The sequence below is a fragment of the Diadema antillarum genome, unplaced genomic scaffold (assembly GCF_040938485.1).
Source record: "Diadema antillarum isolate AM-2024a unplaced genomic scaffold, OU_Dant_1.0 scf00000156, whole genome shotgun sequence".
NCBI lineage: Eukaryota > Metazoa > Echinodermata > Echinoidea > Diadematoida > Diadematidae > Diadema > Diadema antillarum.
The window spans coordinates 1,661,695-1,681,059 of record NW_027271045.1 but is presented as its reverse complement, the minus strand read 5'-3'; the positions used below and the strand labels follow the sequence as shown (position 1 = coordinate 1,681,059).

The window sequence follows — 19,365 nt, the reverse complement described above, 5'->3', positions numbered from 1 at the left end:
CTACCTTTTATGCATACAGCCCAATGCCTTATTCATTTGCTGTGGCCTTGCGCTATTTGATAATTTCATATCTACAGTCAAATTGCAAAAGGGTTTGTAGGGAAATGTGTGCCTAACTCACCAAATATGCAATGTCTAGAGACAGCAAGGTTAAGCCTGGGTCGCAGACTGTCTGTGTGTGGGAACGGCAGCCGGTGCGTGGAATTTGAACTTTGACGCAAGCGCATTGCTTTGTTATTGATCAAAATCAATCGGAAATCAATGGATATTACTACTGGATGTATCAGGAATCCAAATCAGTCAGAAATAGTGCATTTTCACGTTGCTTATGCGCTGTACGCGTGACGGACGTGCACAGCGCGGAATTTTTTGAAAGGCTTAAAATTGTCTGAATCGTATAGAAAACCAGTCGGGAAGTCATTTTGAGCATTTGAAAATTTTGATGTACGCGTATGGGCTTGTCATGATGACCCGTGTGATTACCATGGTACAGAACAATCAGCCGTGACTTGAATTAAATGTCTGCCGAAAATGATAAGGAAAGAACATTTATGACGATAGGAAATCGTAGAGAGGTGTACGACGTTTCGCTCGCTACTGCTGAGCTTCGTCAGGTACAATAAGACACGGTGGTGCGTGCACGCAAATTATAGCGTGTATGCGGACATGGTAGCGGGCATGCGGCCACCGGAGCCGGGTCGGGCAGTGCGCCACACTGTGTCCGTTGTTCGCTGCGTTCATGCGGACCTAGTTGGCAGCATGTCGCCTCCCGCAGCGGGGCGGGCAGTGCGCCATCTTGAGGCCGCTGTTTACTATACAGCGTCTATGCGGACCTAGTTGGCAGCACGTCGTCCCCCGGGACGGGCCGGGCAGTGCGCCATCGAAGTGCGCGAGCGAAACGTCGTACACGTCTCTACGATTTTCTTCGTGAGACAAGTGATTAATTGTTCCCCTATCATAGTATTCACCGCGATGGTCAACATCTTCACAAAAAAGAACATTTAGTTATGAAGATATGATCGATCAATTGACAATATCTGAAAAATTACAAAATGGCGCCTAGATGATGTCACAGATATGTATTCGTCATGAAAACTTTCATGTCATGAGATATGAAAATTTCATGTTAATTAGCCATGTCATTGTTGAGATATTTTGTTCACAAAATTCGTCAGAAAGAAAGAAGATTAAAAAAAAGATAAGATCAAAAGAGGTCAAAAGATTGGCTCGATGCAAACAGAGTCTAATATACACAAATATCGACTGCTTTAGAGGGGGATGGTATTAAAACTATTTGCACCGAGGTGATTTCTCTACAGTGCTATGCCCCGAGACGAAGTCGAGGGGCATGACACTGTTGAGAAATCACAGAGGGCAAATAGTTTTACCTTGACTCGAAAGAAAGCAGTGGAAATTTGTTTTATATCCCTCACGAGCATTTTACTGGAGTGATGACAAGGTTCCCTCTTGGAAACGTGTAGGCTAACAGATCAAGGCCGTGGCCGTGCAGCGCAGCAATGCATGCAGCGCATAGCAAACGACACCGCTATGTATCTAAATAGGTCACCGTACGATACAGTATTTACCGTGCGTACCGTGCGTATTTACCTCTGAGTTACAGCATAGAACTACGACATAAGGAGGTCTAGGACTAGAAGTAGGCCTAAAAATTAACTTTAGGCTTCAGATCATCTTCAAAATCAGTTTTAGTTTCCTAAGATAATTTCTAAACCGTACCTGATATATTGTATTTCTGCTGCAATTTACGAAATTCCTTGAAATAGTCACTTTGTCAATTGAGCTGAATTGCATTGATCACACACACATGCCATCGCACCACAGATTTTATCGCTACTTAGCTACACGCACTGCGTACATTCTAATGTGAGAAATTTAGATATCGATCACAGAATCACGATTGCGTACAGATCGTTGATTCCCAAATGTACTATGCCTTGCCAGATAGTAAGTCTTTGCACCACATTCAGCTGCTTGTAAATAGCTAATAAGACTACCCCCGTTTCGTGCTGTGTACAATCATATTGCAAGAAACTGTACATGAGGGATATTATAATATATGTGACCCTGCATCACAAAACCAACAAAAAGTCGCCAGACATGGATTTTTGTCTCGCCCACCGGAGGTGAAGGCGAGACTAAGGGATCCAAATGGCGTCCGTCCGTCGTCCGTCCGTCGTCTGTCTTCCGTCCGTCGTCCGTCCGTCGTCCATCACAAATGTTAAAGTTTACCTGCAAGACTCTCTTATGATGCATAACTTGGCAACTGTTACAGCAATGGCAGCCACACTTGGGTGATAGAAGCACTAGGGGTATCTTCATGTTATGGTGTTGTCGGCGGTCATGTGATGATGTCAAAGGTCATTTGAGGTCATATATTAAAGAGTACTCTTTTCTATGTTAAAGTTTACCTGCAAGACTCTCTTTTGACAAATAACTTCACATAAGTTGCTTGGATTACAACCTAACTTGAGTCATAGATGCACTGGGGGTACCTTCATGTTATGGTGCCATTGGAGGTCACAGGATAAGGTCAAAGGTCATTTGAGGTCATACGTTAAAGTTTACTTGCAAGACTCTCTTATCACACGTAACTCGACACATGTTGCTACAATGGCAATCAAACTTGGGTGATGGATACACTGGGGGTACCTTTCTATTATGGTACCGTAAGAGGTCACATGATAAGGTCAAAGGTAATTTGAGGTCATACGTTAAAGTTTACTTGCAAGACTTATCACACGTAACTCGGCACATGTTGCTACAATGGCAATCAAACTTGGGTGATGGTAGATGTCTCTTGGGAAGTTGAAGGTTACCACAAGGTCAAAGGTCACAGACGGGGGTCAACGAACTTTTAGGGCCCAATGTTAAGTTTTTAGGGCGCATTTCGTTTATGGCTCATAACTTTTGATCCCTTTGTCCGTTTGTGACCAAACTTGGATGGAAGATGTCCCTTGGGGAGGTGAAGGTCGTCACAAGGTCAAAGGTCACAGAAAGGGGTCAACTAATTTTTAGGGCCCAATGTTAAGTTTTTCTGGCGCGTTTCGATTATGGCTCATTACTTTTTATCCCTTTGTCCGTTTGTGACCAAACTTGGATGGTAAATGTCCCTTGGGGTGTTGAAGGTCACCACAAGGTCAAAGGTCATAAACACGTAAATTAACTTCTGGGAGTTATAAAAAATATTGATTCCTTGTACGTGAATGGGCGAGACACAATTTGGCACTTGCCTTGTGTAAGGGTACATTCTGAAAGAGCAGGCCCTAAGCTTTAAAATGATGTATAACTCAACTCAAATGGACTCCCCTAACCTATATAAATGCTGGAAAGAAAGCACACACTCTGGAAAAGTGTGAACTGAGAAAAGAGGCTCTGAAGTACAGGGTCTATTCAAGTGTTTAAGCTTTATCAAGCCGTGCTTGCTGTGTGATCAAAGGGGACATAACACATGATGTAAACTGCCTGAGCAACAACAATGAAGGGATTATCAGATTAAGCTGAAATTGAGCACGCTTTATTAACACATTCTGTCCATGATTAATGCCAACTTTCAAAGCAGTAGCATAATCCATTCAAAAGTTATCAGACTTGAAAGTGAAGAGTGTGCAAAGGATTTCAAGAAATGAAAAGGGGCCTCTGAGACATACCTGATCATTCTACTCTCCTCCCGAAAAAAGAGTTGTAGAAAAACTGCTGAAAACACACTTTCCCATTTATGTTATGATCCCAAACTAAAGAATGATGTAGAAGAAGGATAGCTCTTTCAGAAAATGTGAAAAACTCAACATTGACTTGGTTGACCCATTTCACCTTTTTTGACTCCTCACATAAAATCAAGGGCTGCGACTTTTTGTTTGTTTTGTGATGCACGGTTACATATACACTTATTTGTTTAAAAAACTGCGCAAATCACGCTGGTCAGTGCTGACTCGACTTGAGCGGGGGATTTTTTTTTTTTTTTTTGCTGTCGTTTTTGTGGTTATCGACTGTGTGTTAGTTAAGTTGGAGCCCTGCCGCTCTGTTTTGCTGTGGATGCTACTAAAATGTGAAACATTTTGGCATTCTGAGTAGCACTGGAAATGGTCTTGTATATTGTGGCTGCAGCGGTTGTCGAACTGCATCATATCTCACAAAGACGCATGAACTTTTCGTGAGCTCAGGTGGTATGGGCGAGATGATGCTTTATTTTTGTGTGTGAGTTACAATGTATTTGCAAACTTGGCATGTGTTGTCATAGCCTGTGGACATAATTACTTGGATTTAGTGCTAATGAGGAGTTTTGAGCTTGTGTTCCTGTGTAGCTTCCCTGAACTCATTTATTCTATGAACATACCCTATGAAAGTTTGAAAAAGTTTGAAGTATGTCTTTGAATAGTGTGTCATTTGAATTCAATTTCCTATCATCCAGACTTATGGTAGAGAGCTTGAAGAAAGCTTGTATATGTGCACAGAGTTTGAAAAGTATTTGCAGGATTTCTGGATTTGATAATGTACACAAAATGCAAACAAACAGAAAGTAACCTATTACTTGATATTCAAATAACCTCTGAATCAAAGAGCAATGTGATTATGATGGCCCATGTAATATGTCCTGAAGACATGAAATACTTCCAGTACTTCACCTTTCTTAATAGCTTATAGTGTCCATGCTTTGTTCATTTTTCTATTCAATGCTATCTATCTCCCTGCAGCAAATCAGTGATGAAGAACCCGTGGAAGATCTAAGTGCAATAACGTATGAAGAGGTATGCTGTGATTGGAGAGTAGAAATACATTATGTAAAAATGCTTGTTATTTTATGACATCAGGTATGACTTTAATATCACTTCCAGATGTGGGATAACTACAGCCATTTTACCAAGCAACACACATGGGGCTTAAGGGTTTAACATGCTACAAAGGATCATGGGACCAAGGAGAAGGGTACAAAAAAAAAAATTGACTTGCAGAAACCATACTGTTCAGTATTATGTCACAATGTTTAATGAGTAGTGAAATATTTTGTTTAGTTGTTGGGTATGATCATGAGAGAGGGGTTACGAGAAATTCGCTTGCAGAAACCAGAATGTTCAGTACTACATGATAATCTTTGTTAGTTTTCAAAGTTTTTTTTTTTCTGATGAGCTTTATTCCTTTCTATTTGGATGGCCTGAGACCTCAGAGACTTTTAAGAAAACAAAAGAACTGAATTTTCACTGGAAGTTGAACTTATGCTGACATATGCTTAGTGCTGTATTACAATCATGTATAAGCTTCATATGAAATGTATAGGGTTTTGATGGACAAGAAGCAATCATGTTCTGACATAAACTCGACATTACTGGAAGGATTGAAAAATGTTGTTTGCTACACAGAGCTTTGTAGGACTTAAACCACAGGACTTGCAGGAGGCTAAGGATGCCTTGGTGGTGGAGACTGCAGATATGCTCCATGTTCCCCTCTTCACAGCTGAGGCACTCTTGAGGAACTATGGTATGTGTCTTATTTCTGGACAATACTATATATAACCCTGTGTCTTCAAAAAGGTGGCATTTCAGAACCTATTGGTGCTACATGTCTTTATGTTTATGATGACTTCAAAAGCAGTGTATGTTATTCATAAATAAAGTGAATGTCATCTCTGGGCATTGAGTTAAAAAAATAAGTACCAGTTGAGGTTTAGAAAGAATTCTGTAAGAGCAGGAAAGAAAAGCTGAGAATGTCCTATGAAATACGGCAAGTTTGATATTTGTGAGTTATCATTGAAATGTGCTTCTATCTATGCTATTAAGCCATGATGTAGTGATTTAACTATAATGTTTATATTTTACTATCTTTATTCAATTTCTTCTATGAATGTAAATCTCAAATATGAATGTGCACCCACTGATGTGAGTTACCTCCTGCTTCCCCCTTTATCTCTCTTTCTCTATCTAAAATGATATCTATCTATACATTATGTATATTCATGTATATATATATATATTTATCACTCTTTCTCCCTCCATTTCTTGTCCTCTTCCTACTTTGCTGATATTCTCCCTCTTTTTGGCTTTTTAATGATTTCTGTACTTCTATGTGTCAAAGTGCATACATTGAATACCTTGGTATCTGTGTAACTATTTATACATGAATGTAGAATGCCTTATTTTATTGCAAACGGACCCTTTCAGCCTGTGCTGCTGGTCAGTCTAAGTATGTACAGTAGTCCTTGTCAGTGTAATCAGGTACTCCACTGAACTGGCATGCAGGCTTAACTGACAGTTTCAGTGCACATTATTTTTACCTTATAATAAGGTGTGCATTTTGATTAAACAGGTAGAAATTTTCTTAACACACCTGATAGAGTTTCATATGTGTATATGTGACCCGCTACAACAAAATGATCCTAAAGTCGGGCGAGGTCGATTATTTGAAAATTGCATGACACAATTCCCTAATCTTTCTGCTTTAAATTGATATATAACACGTCTTATAAAAATAATCGGCTGCGGAGATATCGATGTTTAAAAGAGAGCATGTCAAGATGTCTGGGAAATCACTGTTTCGAGAAAAGCGCCCTAAAAGTTCTCCTTGCGACGCAATCACAATCAAGAGACACGCAAGTCAGTATTCACCTCCGGACAATAGAAGTTAAGCCCTAGCAACCCCCGAAATGCTTAGTCAAACACAGCGTCGGCGGTCTCCTCACCGACCAATCAGTGACCAGGATGTCAGGAGAAGCGGCTAGGCATAGCGCAACCCGCCCGCACGCACCAGTCGACTGGGCAGTGTGCGAGCTTCACGCTTCGGTTAGCGGCAAGCAGCAAACTGACCAATGAGATCACTCTGGTCGTTGTTAGGGGCGGAGTCTATGTGTGGCGCTCAATCCAAATGTTCGATCAGTTTCTGCTTCGTTGAAACGCCAAAAAAACATGGCCCAGAAAAATGCTATTTTTTGGTCTTTCCTTTCATCATTTTGCTTCAAAATTTCGACAGATGATAGAAGACATGTCAGACTCTGATAATATGTCAAATTCAGAAAATCGTAAGTTTTGACCAATTTTGATGCTCTAACTTCAAACTTGATTTTCACGGCTTCGACCGTGCGCGACTTTAGGACCATTTTGTTGTAGCGGGTCACATATGTGTATGATTATAAGAGATATAAATTTTGAAGAAATTAGGGTGCTGAGAGGCGAGAGTGCTTAGGTTTACGCTATAACATTTTCAGTGTCCACTGTATGGTATATTGGTTGTATCACTACAGGTAGACACATCTATGCATCTACTTTACTTGTAGTGACACACTAATCACTACATGTAAATGCATAATAAAGTTGAAATCAAATTGTGATCCATGCTACAAATACCGCTACATTGACTTCAAAGTCAGTGTATGTTATGGAGCAATAGGTTAAACCCTGTGTATCTGCTATAATGTGCAAATTGTGAATGCAACATAACTCATTCAATGTATACCTTTGTATGGACAGAATGGTCACGTGAGATTCTTTTGGAGGAGTGGATCAGCAACCCCAGCGAATGCTGTGAGAAGTCTGGTGTCAAGCCACCTGAAGAGGCAGATAGCCCGGTTCCTAATCACGCCCTGACAACAGTAGAGAATGAGCCGGGGAGTCAGACAGATGTGTCGGAGGAGAGAGAGGTATGCTTGGCAGATATAGGTTACTGCCTGTAAAACATTTTACTAACAGGTGGAGAAAATTGCTTCTTTTCTCATGTCGAAGCAATCGTCATGTATGTTTTTGTGTCAGGACCCTCGTGGAAGACTTCTTTCATTTTGGTCAGTACCTTAATTTTTAACAGATTTCATGCTACATTGTATTTTTGGCTAGCGAGAATTCTGTAACCTGCAAAAATATCTTCTCAATCTTCTTTGCACATTTTTAATGGGTTAAATTGTGTGCTTCCTCAGTGATAGATTCTTAGTACTACCGTACACGGTAGTACTTAATATGTGTTTATATGAGTGTGTGTGTTTGTGTCCCTGTACTAAAACATCTACAAGGAGTAATCCCTCTGTACTCAGTCATGTATTCTGTAAAATGAAATTCAAACAGATCATTCCCTCTCCAAATATGACTAGTATAAACATCATACTTGTTAGATTGCTATTCAAGTTTAAGGAAAATTAGGCAGCTTATTGATTTTCATCCATGTCATGAAATGTCAGATCAAATACAAGTATTAAGCAACTGCTCTAAATTATGCTAACCATACTAATTTATGCATACCGGTAATATTTATTATGCATCAGATTTTAAGCTCTAAATTCCCAATTAAATCTTCAATTGGGCTAATTTCTGTTAAAGTATTCTTTGTAGTAGTATAAACAAATAAACATAAAAAAAAACTGTCGTATCAAAATGAATTTTTTATATGTTTTATTTCTTGATTTCTTTGTATTTCTTTGTTTTTTATTTATGTGTTGCATTGTTTCTTTTTATCTAAAATAGCTGGTGATAATCAAAAAGAATGTTATCTGAGAAAAACCAGGAAAAAATTTATCTGACACCTCGTGTACACACACACACACAAGTCATGGGAATCTGCCATTTTCGGTGACATTGGTCATGAAAATGTGCTATATCTGGGCAAGCATACCCCCGATTTTCATGAATAGGGTCACAATGTAAAAGAAAAAAGTCCTTGAATTTAAGCGTAAAAATGTGTGCTTTAAAATTATCACGAAAAATGTTGAGGGGGTCTTATTTAGTGCCCCCCTCCTGCCCCCCCCCCCCCCCTCCCTGGCTAATAAGAGTTAACAAATGAAAAATGGAAGTAAATGTGGAAATAAAATGTAGCACAGCAGGTTTGAGACAAATGACACGGGACTCCATCATTTGTTCAGTGTAGTGGCAGACTTTAATTGAGGGTGGCTTAACCCCCTCTTGAGTTATCTTGAGACTCGGCTCCATGCAGTGACTTGCAAGCCACTTGGTGAACTTGAACTCAAGTTCAGGTCTCTTGTTTCTCCACAACTTTGTTGAAACTTCTGGAGCTTTTGAGCTAAGACATGCTTCCATCCATCATGCTACTCCAAGTGTTTCACTGGTCCCCAGCCACATTTTGATAACTACACACAACCCTGGACACTGTATGGTCAATGCTGCATGCTTTCACTAAAACAATAGGGTGTGTGTGAGCCACACACAGCAGGGTTTTGTACCTCAGCAAAAAAAAAAAAGTGAGAGCATAGTCTACACCTCTCAGACCCACAGGATTAGACTCAAAACTGGACTCAAGTAAGTCACTAATACCAATTCAAATTGTACGTTGCTTGGTTGCAGAGATTACCCTAACTGGTCTGTTACATTCTCCCCAGCTAAATTGTTGCTGTCCCAGCAACCAATCGATCTTCATAGAATATACAAATGGTCATCATACTGAGTTAACAATGGATATGTTTCCTATTTACTCTGAAAGATTACCAAAATACATTCCGGATTTGAGAGCTTATCGTGGAAATATCAACTTCTTCACTCATTACCGATCTCAGTAAATTGTATGGATTGGGATTCTTTCCAGCTGTGGATCTCTGGGGCATAGGAAGCTGAGACATGCATTCCACATCTGACTTTTCAGTTTCACCATCAGTCCCAACATCAGTCTTGAAGTCAGTCTCACCCTCGATCCCACCATCCGTCTGAGGTTGTTCCCTGGTCTGGCCACCTTGGTGACGGAAATTGAAGTCCTCTGCCAGTCCATCAGTTGATTGGTCTTGTGCTGGGTTTCTCTCTGTGTGTGGACCTGGCACAGCTTGAGCTCCTAAATTGTTTGCAAAATGATGTTGCAAAAATGAGCAAAGAAAATGGCATTCCATCAGGATTCGAACCCGATACCTCTGGATGCTAGCCCGGTGCTCTACCGACTGAACTATAGAAAGCCCTAGTACAGCGTTCGTCCCAGAAACCCTTAATTCTCAATGCTTGTGTGGTCAGAAACTATGGCAGTGTGTGTGTGTGTGTGTGTGTGTGTGTGATGCAGCTTTTTATGCCTCCACCACGAAATGTCGCCGGAGCCATTATGTTTTTGGATTTTCCATCCTTCAGTCCGTCCGTCCTTCCGTCCGTCCATAATAAATTTTGTGGACAGCATACCCATGGTAACTAAAATACCGGTACTGTTTGAGGTATCCTAATGAAACTTGGCAGGTATATGCATTAGGAGGTGAAGTCAACTTATGGGCACACATGTTCCAGGTCAAAGGTCAAAAGGTCAAGGTCAAGTGCACAAAATTTTACTATTTCCCCCATATCTATGCAATGCCTGAAGGTATTTTCTTCAAACTTAGTGCATACATGTTAAACAATTAAAATTCTCTAGAGTTTTGTGTCATGAGGTCAAAGTTCAAAGGTCAAAGTTCAAGTGAAAATTTAAAAAAATTTTCTCCATATCTTGGAAAGCATTCCAGGTATCTTCATGGAACATAGTACATAATGCATGTACTGACTGGGATTATCGAGAGAATTTGGGGGTCATGAGGTCAAGATCAGGGGGTCAAAAGTCAAGGTCAACTCATTAAATTTTACTTTTTCCATCATATTTATGCAATACCTGCAAGATTTTTCTTGAAACATGTATTACCCAATAGAGATTCTCTGGGAAGTTTTTTGCCAAGAAGGTCAAAGACCAAAAGGTCAAAGGTCAAATGAATGTGCCTGATTTCAGTTTTTCCTCCATATCTCGGAAGTGGCTGAAGGTATCATCATGAAACTAATATTTATGCATGTTCTGCTTGACAGTGATTCTCTTGGGAATTTTAAGGTCATAGGGTCAAAGGCCAGGTCAAAATTCGTACAATTTACTCTTTGATACAGAAATTACACCTTTTCTCTACACCTTGAAATCGCCCAATGCATAGACTTATAAAAGGGTTGAAAGTCAACTAAAAGTCCTCTAATCCCCAAATACTGTAAAACGAATTTTCGCGTGCATTTTAATTTCGTGAATTTCGCGAGCGCCAAGATTTGCGAAATTAAAATGCACGCGAAAGTTCTTGTCTACACTATATGCATTGAATGCCAATGGCAGTTCGCGAAAATTTCATGCCGCAATAAAGGCCGTCGGCTCCAATTCGTGAAAAATTCATGCCGCGAATATATCATGTTTTACAGTACATGCTCTCTTCGAAAATGTAGCCATTCATCCAATTTAATGTAGTACAGGGAAAGTGAACACTCAACACATTATAACATGTCATTTTAATATTTTGCCAATGAGATGAAACTGTCATCACACATTGTCAAGACATATGTACTATATACCTATTAGGAGAATTATGCATTAGGGGGGAGGCATACCAGTTGCCATAGCGACATTTCTAGTTGAGTATATAACAAATGTAAACAGAAGGAAACTGCCCAGAAATGAATATAATTCATTTGTGGAAAAATGAGCAAAGAAAATGGGATTCCATTGGGATTTAAACCCAAGACCTCTGGATGCTAGCTTGGTGCTATACCGACTGAGCTAGAAAGTCCTAGTACATTAATGCTCAATGCTCGTGTGGTCAGAAGCTATATTGTATGACAGTGTGTGTGTGTGACACACACGCACACACTTAAACCTGATATAAACCCAAAGGATAATTCAACTTGGGAATAAATGCTAGGGATCACCGAAGTGATGCAGCTTTTTGAGTATGTAACAAATGCAAACAGAAGGAAACTGACTAGGGCCCCGTTTTATTAAAAGATAAAATCGATTGTAAATTCCTTTACCACACAGGCTGCCATAGACTTATGGTAGAAATCAACTATGTAATCAGTTATAACTCTTCATTAATTGGATATAAATTCCACATTTTATTGTCCAAGAATGGAAATTCATTTTGCCCAATTGATCGTGGGCCCGGCAGCCACTGAGCAGCGCCAGATCGACGTTGCTCTAACCTTTTCAACTGTTGAACGGCAAACAAGGTAGCAGCAACTCCCATCTTTTAACGTCTTTTGGTATGACGCGGCCGGGGTTTGAACCCACGACCTCCCGATTGTGAGGGCAGCCGCTCTACTCACTGAGCCAACACGGGGCCCTGAAATGAATACAATTTATTAGTGGAAAATGAGCAAAGAAAATGGGATCCCATCGGGATTCAAACCCGTTACCTCTAGATGCTAGCCCCAAATTACGTTGCAGACACTAACTAAGGCTGTTGTATGACTTTAGATAAGCTGTGGCCGTAAGTGACATACTGTGCTGTGTGTCTGATACAGAGAGGTATGTGATTAGTATGTGGTGTCTGGCTCTGAATGGATTAACATGCTTTCCAGTTAATCTGGTATTCACGCTTTAATCGGGTAAGAAATGCTCTTTCAGACACTGCTTGACACTGCTTGCTTCCCCTCTACCTCATTAGAATTTGTACATACACAAAGATGATGCACACGCGGAATAAGAGCTAAATGCTGTGATTTTACTATTTTGCGTTTGATTACTTAACAGACAGTGTTCATGAAATTCATTGTAACAATTAATACAAGAAGTTTATTCAAATGCTACAACTTTATAGGCAAATTGTTCAATAATAATCCACATCAAAATATCCTGCTACCTTAAACAAGTGGGGCCGTTTCAAGTCGATAGAACACGTGAAAACAAGCATCAAATTTCACCATGTTTAAAATTTTTTTTTTGGGGGGGGTTTGGGGGTTGATCTTGACACCACCACCACCCCCCCCCCCCCCACACACACACACACACACACACTGAAAGACGTTCCACAGCCCCTGAACACCACTGTTCTTATACAGTGTATATGAATGTAACCTGCTGCCATAGGAATATATTCCTTTGCCAAACTCTGACACAGATATCATAGCAAGAAAGTTGTGGAGTATGTGTGTAGCTCGATGGTGCTGGTATGTGTGAAGTGTTGGAGTGCATATGAATTCAATATCTTAGTAGTTCTCTCGTTGCATCCTTATTGTTTGTCCTCGTTTAGAAGAATTCCAATGCGATAAGAAATTACAAGCACTCCAGCTAGGGTGTACCATTGAAGCAACTCACAATGCACCAATCCACTAGATTTATATACTGGAGTTTAACTGCTTCAAGTCTTTCCTGACATTGAGCTTGGAAGTAAGCGTTTGTGCAGTATGAAGCAGTATCTTTTGGCACAATGCTATGTCATATATAATTTCTAATTTCCACAAATTTATTTAGTTTGCTTTAGTCTGAGTGGCTGTTGTTTTATAACTGTCAGTAGAGAATGGAATCTTACTGTTTTGAACATGAATTTAGAAGGGTGGTTCTTTTCAAAGTAAATAATGAGCAATGAAATAAAGAAGCATTCAAATGACTTCAGTTACTTCTGTATTGAACATTCCTATGTCAAACGTATCTCAAGAAAGCTTCCAAAGCCTCTAGCTGTTTGCTACCCACCCTTCTTGATGGAAATACAGTCAAACCTGTCTATAGCGGCCACCCAAGGGAGACAGGTGGCTGCTATAGATAGGTTATCCAATTTTGTGTGCGTTGCCTACATGTACATGTATCATCGTTGTATACTCTTATAAGTACTTACAACGTACGTGTACATGTACAGTTGTATGTGTATACGTACAACAATATAGTGTGTATGCATGTGTGTTTCATGCATTGAACAATGCCGGTGTTTTTTTTGTTGTTGCACAGTAGCATGTGTACAGTCGTGAAGAAAGCTTAAAGGTACAGTTTACTATTGGGAACGGTGATTTCAAAAATTTTGAAGTTATCACATTTGATGCATATATGTGTAGGTCAGTTGTATCACAAAACATCACACCATATTAAAATTTTGCAATAAAGCCTGAAATATAAGGAGATGTCACTATTTTTCTCACTAAACCATAACTGTAGACAGTTTAGTCTAGACACAATTTTATTACAACTTCTATTAACATTTTTTTTACATTTAACAATACTTAACATTGATTAACTTATTTACATTGGTTGTTTCTATCCCTCACTCATAATTTAGAACTATTCTGAAGCACTAAAGCTGAGTTTTTGTTTCGTCTGCATATGTCAAATTATGCCTTTAACATCAGTGTATTATTATTACTGAATAAGTGAATGAGTAATGAATGCAGCAGTGGCGATCATTGAATGTTGCCCATGAATGACTGGCACGGCTACAAAGCAGAAAAACACGCTGAATTATCTGCTCGGCTATGGCTCCATCGGGTCTGTGGCCACTATAGACAGGTTAAGATCTACCATGGGAAACAAAATCTGTGGCCGCTGGCCGCGTTGGACAGGTGGCCACTATACACAGGGTCTTAAACAGGGCTTCTCTCTCCGGGAGGGGGGGGGGGGGATTTTTCAGTGGCTCCTATAGACAGGTGACCGCTAAGGCAGGTTTGACTGTATATGAACCATTTGAAGAGATCATAGTGTACAGAAGGAAAACAAACAAACAGATATTGTCTCTTCCTTTGCAGTGTGATATATGCAGAGATGATATACCCAGCGATGATTCTCCTGTAGACATGCCATGCTCTCATCAATTCTGCAGGGACTGTTGGGAAAGGTGAGGTGGAGCATACACATATCTCTGAGAGTGACATTAAGATGTACAAATCAGTGTATCTTCTTTGTTGCTGAAGCCAGAAGTTGTAGTTCCTATTTATAAGGACCATATTCTATTCATTACTGCTATTGAACTGCATTGTACAATGTAGATAACCTTTAGAAGTCACCACACCACTGTAGACTATGGATGGGTTTGTCTGTATTTGGACTGAAGTCCACATTTATAAGGATACCCATTTTGCTACCTACATGTACACTTAAAAGATGTAGACTTGGCCATTAGTATGAGACTAAAGATTTATTGATATGTTGGCAAATATCCCTACAGTGTATGGGTGGTGTCTCATAATAATTGTGCACTCTCTTTTTGCAGGCTCTGTGACTGAGCTGTCATGAATTTATGACAAGAAAACTAAAAGATACATTATATTGTACAATAAATACCATGAAAGCAAGAGAGTATTAAGTAGAGGGGTGAAGGTTATAGGTTTGAATTTTCTTCAATTTTTCTCCCGCTAACAAATGAAATTTGTAAGATCGCAACTGCTGATCTATAATTTAAACAAACATTTTGGAAAAAAGGTACCACTGGACCCGAACCTGTCATCTACTGTTTTTCTGGCAGCGACACTACCACCAGGCTATCCCTGGTTGCTGGTAGTGACACCCCTCTACAGTATTCTCTTGCTTTTATTCCGGCATGTTTTTTTTCGACATGTGTGATCAGGAGTTGCGATCTTACAAAGTTCATTTGTTAGAGGGAGACAAATTGAAGAAAATTCACACCTCAACCTTCACCCCTTTACTTAATATTCTCTTGCTTTCACTAATGCCTTGTCCACTTTGGACTACTTAGCATAACAATGTCGGAATTTCAGAGCATGGGTATTTGTTCCAAGTTCATCGTGTCACTACCGACAACTTGGGATAGCCTGGTGGTAGTGTCGCTGCCCTGAAAGAAATAGATGACAGGTTCGAGTCCCATGGTTCTTTTTTTTGACATGTTTGTTAAATTACAGATCAGCAGTTGCGATCTTACAAATATCATTTGTTAGAGGGAGACAGATTGAAGAAAATTCACACCTCAATAAATACCATGCTTGATAGAGTTTATGCTTTAAAATAAAATCAGTTATAACAAGGATGAAGATAATGTATCAAAGATTATGTTTTCTTGCTCATCATTGAAAATCTACTGCATTACTTGTTTCTCTCATGACGTCATGGTGTAGATATTGTAAAGAAAATTGAATTACTTTGTGTGAGTTCCCAGATGAAGATATGTTTGAAAATATTGCATAGGTTGTATCAAGATGTTAATATCTAAATGCAACTGAATTTCTTTGAAACTTATTTTCATACTTTGTCATCAGATATCTTTCTGGCAAGATTGCTGAGGGTAATGCCCACAACATCATGTGTCCTGCCTTTGAGTGCTGTAAGCTGGTACCTGTGGAAATTATAGAGACATTGGTGTCCAGGGAAATGGCAAGGCGATTTCTCCAGTTTGATATCAAGGTAATGTGTGTGTTTAACACAAAGTGAGATCAATGTGCCTCATGTAATGGACTTCCCGTTACTGAGTATCTGCACTCTAGGCAGTACTTTCGAATAGTAGGCAGCGATGTATGATATTGCCATGTAGTCAATTGGAGACCTTGAAGTTTGAAAACATTCATCACAAATTCTCCATGAGGGTACCAGTATTTGCATTTCAGTAGTGGTTGGATTCCCCTTCTGGCTGCTCCACAGCACACATATCTGGTATGAGTTCCTTTGTGCCAACTTTAATTTGTATCACATCACATGATATGCTGCGTAACTCCATTGTTTTGCTGGATAGCTATTTAAAGCACCTATTGAGTGCAAAGGCCTGACCTCAAGACAACATCCTTTTGTCACAAAGGATTTCACAAATTTGTTTACAAGCATTCACCTGGTAATATCTGCTTGAAGGCTGCCTGAGCAGAAGCCCTATTTACTTGTTCGCAATGACTTCAGGGAATCACATATTCACCATGTTTTACCTTCTCCTTTCTATGTAACTCTGCTACTACATTGAGCAGTTTTAAAGTGCAAGATAAATAGTGTGATGATATGTTTTCGTCTTGTTGATTAATATATTGATCCACAGTGTTTGTATAGCGCCATATATCTGTTGTAGAAACATTCAACGGCGCAGACTCCTCCAAGAGAGTTAGAGATTGAATTCCAGGTGAAAAATGTGAGTCTTGAGTGAGGCTTTGAAATGCTCCAGTCTTTTTCATGGAGAAAAGATAGGAGGGAGTTCCATAGGCCACGAGCGACAGAAGAAAATGCCTGGTCTCCTTATCCCTTGAGACATGTAATGGTGTGTTCTTCGTGGTTTGGGCAAAAGTAAGAGACATAAAATGAATGCATATTTTATTATCACTGCCGTTAATTACAAGTGTAAATGTGAGCCCATTGATATATTCATGGATTGACTAAGATAATGAAGATGATAATCAGTGGTAATCTTAATTGTCATTATTTTTTAATTAATCTTTCCATCCGTATCTTGCTCTGCCTTGTCCCCATGTCTCCAGGCCTTTGTGGACACAAATCCCAGTCTGAAATGGTGCCCCAAGGTGGGGTGTGGTCGGGCCGTCCGTCTACCAGTCAGCATAGAACCTATGTCCCCCAGGGAGGCATCTAGTCCGTCCGCCCCACCCCCAATGTCCAAAGCCGTGGACTGCGGGAGTGGACATCTCTTTTGTTGGTAATATAGTAGATAATGAATGTGTGTGTTTGCCGCATTACATTATGACTGTATAGTGTCTTTTCCAAAGGGTACAAATCGCTTATACCTATATAACAATATATCAGACATGATAAACTTACACTGTATATACAAATAAGCAGAAACGATTGTGTGAAATATCATATCTAACATTTCTGAAGTAAATGGGATTTTAGATATTTCTAAAATGATGAATTACAACATGTAGATGGTTTATTTACCAGTGTGTGTGTGTGTGGGGGGGGGGGGTGGGGGTGGGTGGGTGGGTAATGAATCACAAAGTTTGGGGGTGATGTACAAAAAAGGAACGATCTCCAGCCCTTTTGTGGGTCATTGGAATAACTAGGGAAGTTTGCTGCGAGATCATAAGTGATATGTAGATTCATGGGTATGAAATAGTTCATTAACATATTTTGGGTTTCTTTATGAATGGATTTAAAAACAGTGGTTAACATTTTATACTGGATTCTTAGGGAGTTTCTATGCCAGTGTTGTTTAGCAATAATGGGGGGAAGTTTGTGTGTGTTTAGGTCTCATGTTGACAAGTCTGGCAGCTTTGTTCTGCCAGGATTGAAGGTAAACCATATTCTTATTTGTGATGCCATTGAGCAGGGTATTGCAATAATCTAGACAAGATATGCAAAACCAAGACAGCCAGATAAAAATAGAAAAGCATGACATTGTACATATCTGTAAACCACTACCAGAAAATGTATTTGAAAGCTGCACTGAACTTCAGTAATGGGGTACATTCTTACCTTGTGTTGCATGCATCATTAGAATGGAAACCTTGTTTTACTGTAGTTGACGGAAAGCAAATGCATGAATCTGTCTTGCGTGAGATATCCCTCTATTATCAGCACCACTGCCATCTCATTGCTATTGTGTACAGACAGGTTGCTGATGATGAGAGTTTAGACCATTGTGGCCATCTGTGTCTGATTTGATCCTGCAAATACATGTATATTATCCAGTTGAAGGACGTTAGTGCAGTATATTATTGTATTTTTCAAATATTTAGTGTTAACTGTTTTATTTGCTGATATGAGGCTGTAATTTTGCCTTTGAAAAATATGAAACAGATGCCTACTCATTCAGTGAGACTTAGACCTTTTATGAAATAAAAATGAAGTATCAATCCAAAAGGCAATTAAGATTTGAAAGGAAATTGCATTTTCACAGCAAGAGGGAGACTCATGTCACTAGTCTCTGGAGTTCTCTGGAATAGTAGTATTCTTTTGACATCCTCAGACTGAGAAGGATATGATAACCATGTATGACCATGGACCTACCACACATGGGCATTCATTGCTTATTAATTCAAAAACCTGTTTCTGTGAAAAGGGTCACAATAACATTTTGAAGATGCTTTCCTTGTTTGACCTCATCGTGCATCACCAACAGCCAGCCTGGAGTAAAAACAAGATGGCACTTTGAGATATCTAAAAACTACATGTGCAGAAGATAATAACTCTCTTAAATCGAGAAAAATGCATGTGCAGTTGTAGTATACATTGGGAAATCATCGCTCAGTTAATTTCATTTGCGAAATGCACATACTTTACGAGAGAAAGCAAATATTTCGGCAGGTTGGTTGTAATATGTAATCTAATTTTTCCCATTTTTCACACATTTTTTCAGAGTAAACATGGACAGTAATTGTAGACGACATGTATGTCTTACCATTAAGCAGCGTTACAAGCGCGTCCACGAGCATCCACTACAGTAATTACTAATTTTGTGACACGAAATTTGTCATGATTTGAGGTTTGCTGCTCCCCATCATTGTTGATTTTCCAAAGGCAGTTAAGTCTGAAAAGACACCTCAGCGAAATAAATCAAAATGAGGGAAATGGTTATTTTGTCAGTGACGATGAACGATTACACAATTGTCATTGTCCAAACATGTAAATATACTCATCAAGATGCACATAATCAGGTGGCGGCGATGCAGGTCGGATCAAAGAAAGACCTCTGTTCATAAATAGTCCATATGTGTGTAGTAGGTCCATGGTATGAAAAAGTAGCATGGAGATTTATTTTAGATGGAGAGTGACAGTTTAAATGTTATAGGCATGACTGGAAACTGT

The 19,365-nt window shown here is 39.5% G+C and overlaps 1 protein-coding gene across 1 annotated transcript in view; it reads left to right on the top strand.

The window, feature by feature from the left end:
- LOC139722048 (ankyrin repeat and IBR domain-containing protein 1-like) overlaps positions 1–19,365 on the top strand; it is a 137,129-nt gene that overhangs the window by 58,207 nt on the left and 59,557 nt on the right. The window contains exons 5-10 of the mRNA XM_071633367.1: positions 4,713–4,766; positions 5,376–5,493; positions 7,476–7,645; positions 14,424–14,512; positions 15,888–16,032; positions 17,082–17,254. Coding sequence (XP_071489468.1) covers positions 4,713–4,766; positions 5,376–5,493; positions 7,476–7,645; positions 14,424–14,512; positions 15,888–16,032; positions 17,082–17,254 — 749 coding nt within the window. The remainder of the gene's footprint in view (positions 1–4,712; positions 4,767–5,375; positions 5,494–7,475; positions 7,646–14,423; positions 14,513–15,887; positions 16,033–17,081; positions 17,255–19,365) is intronic.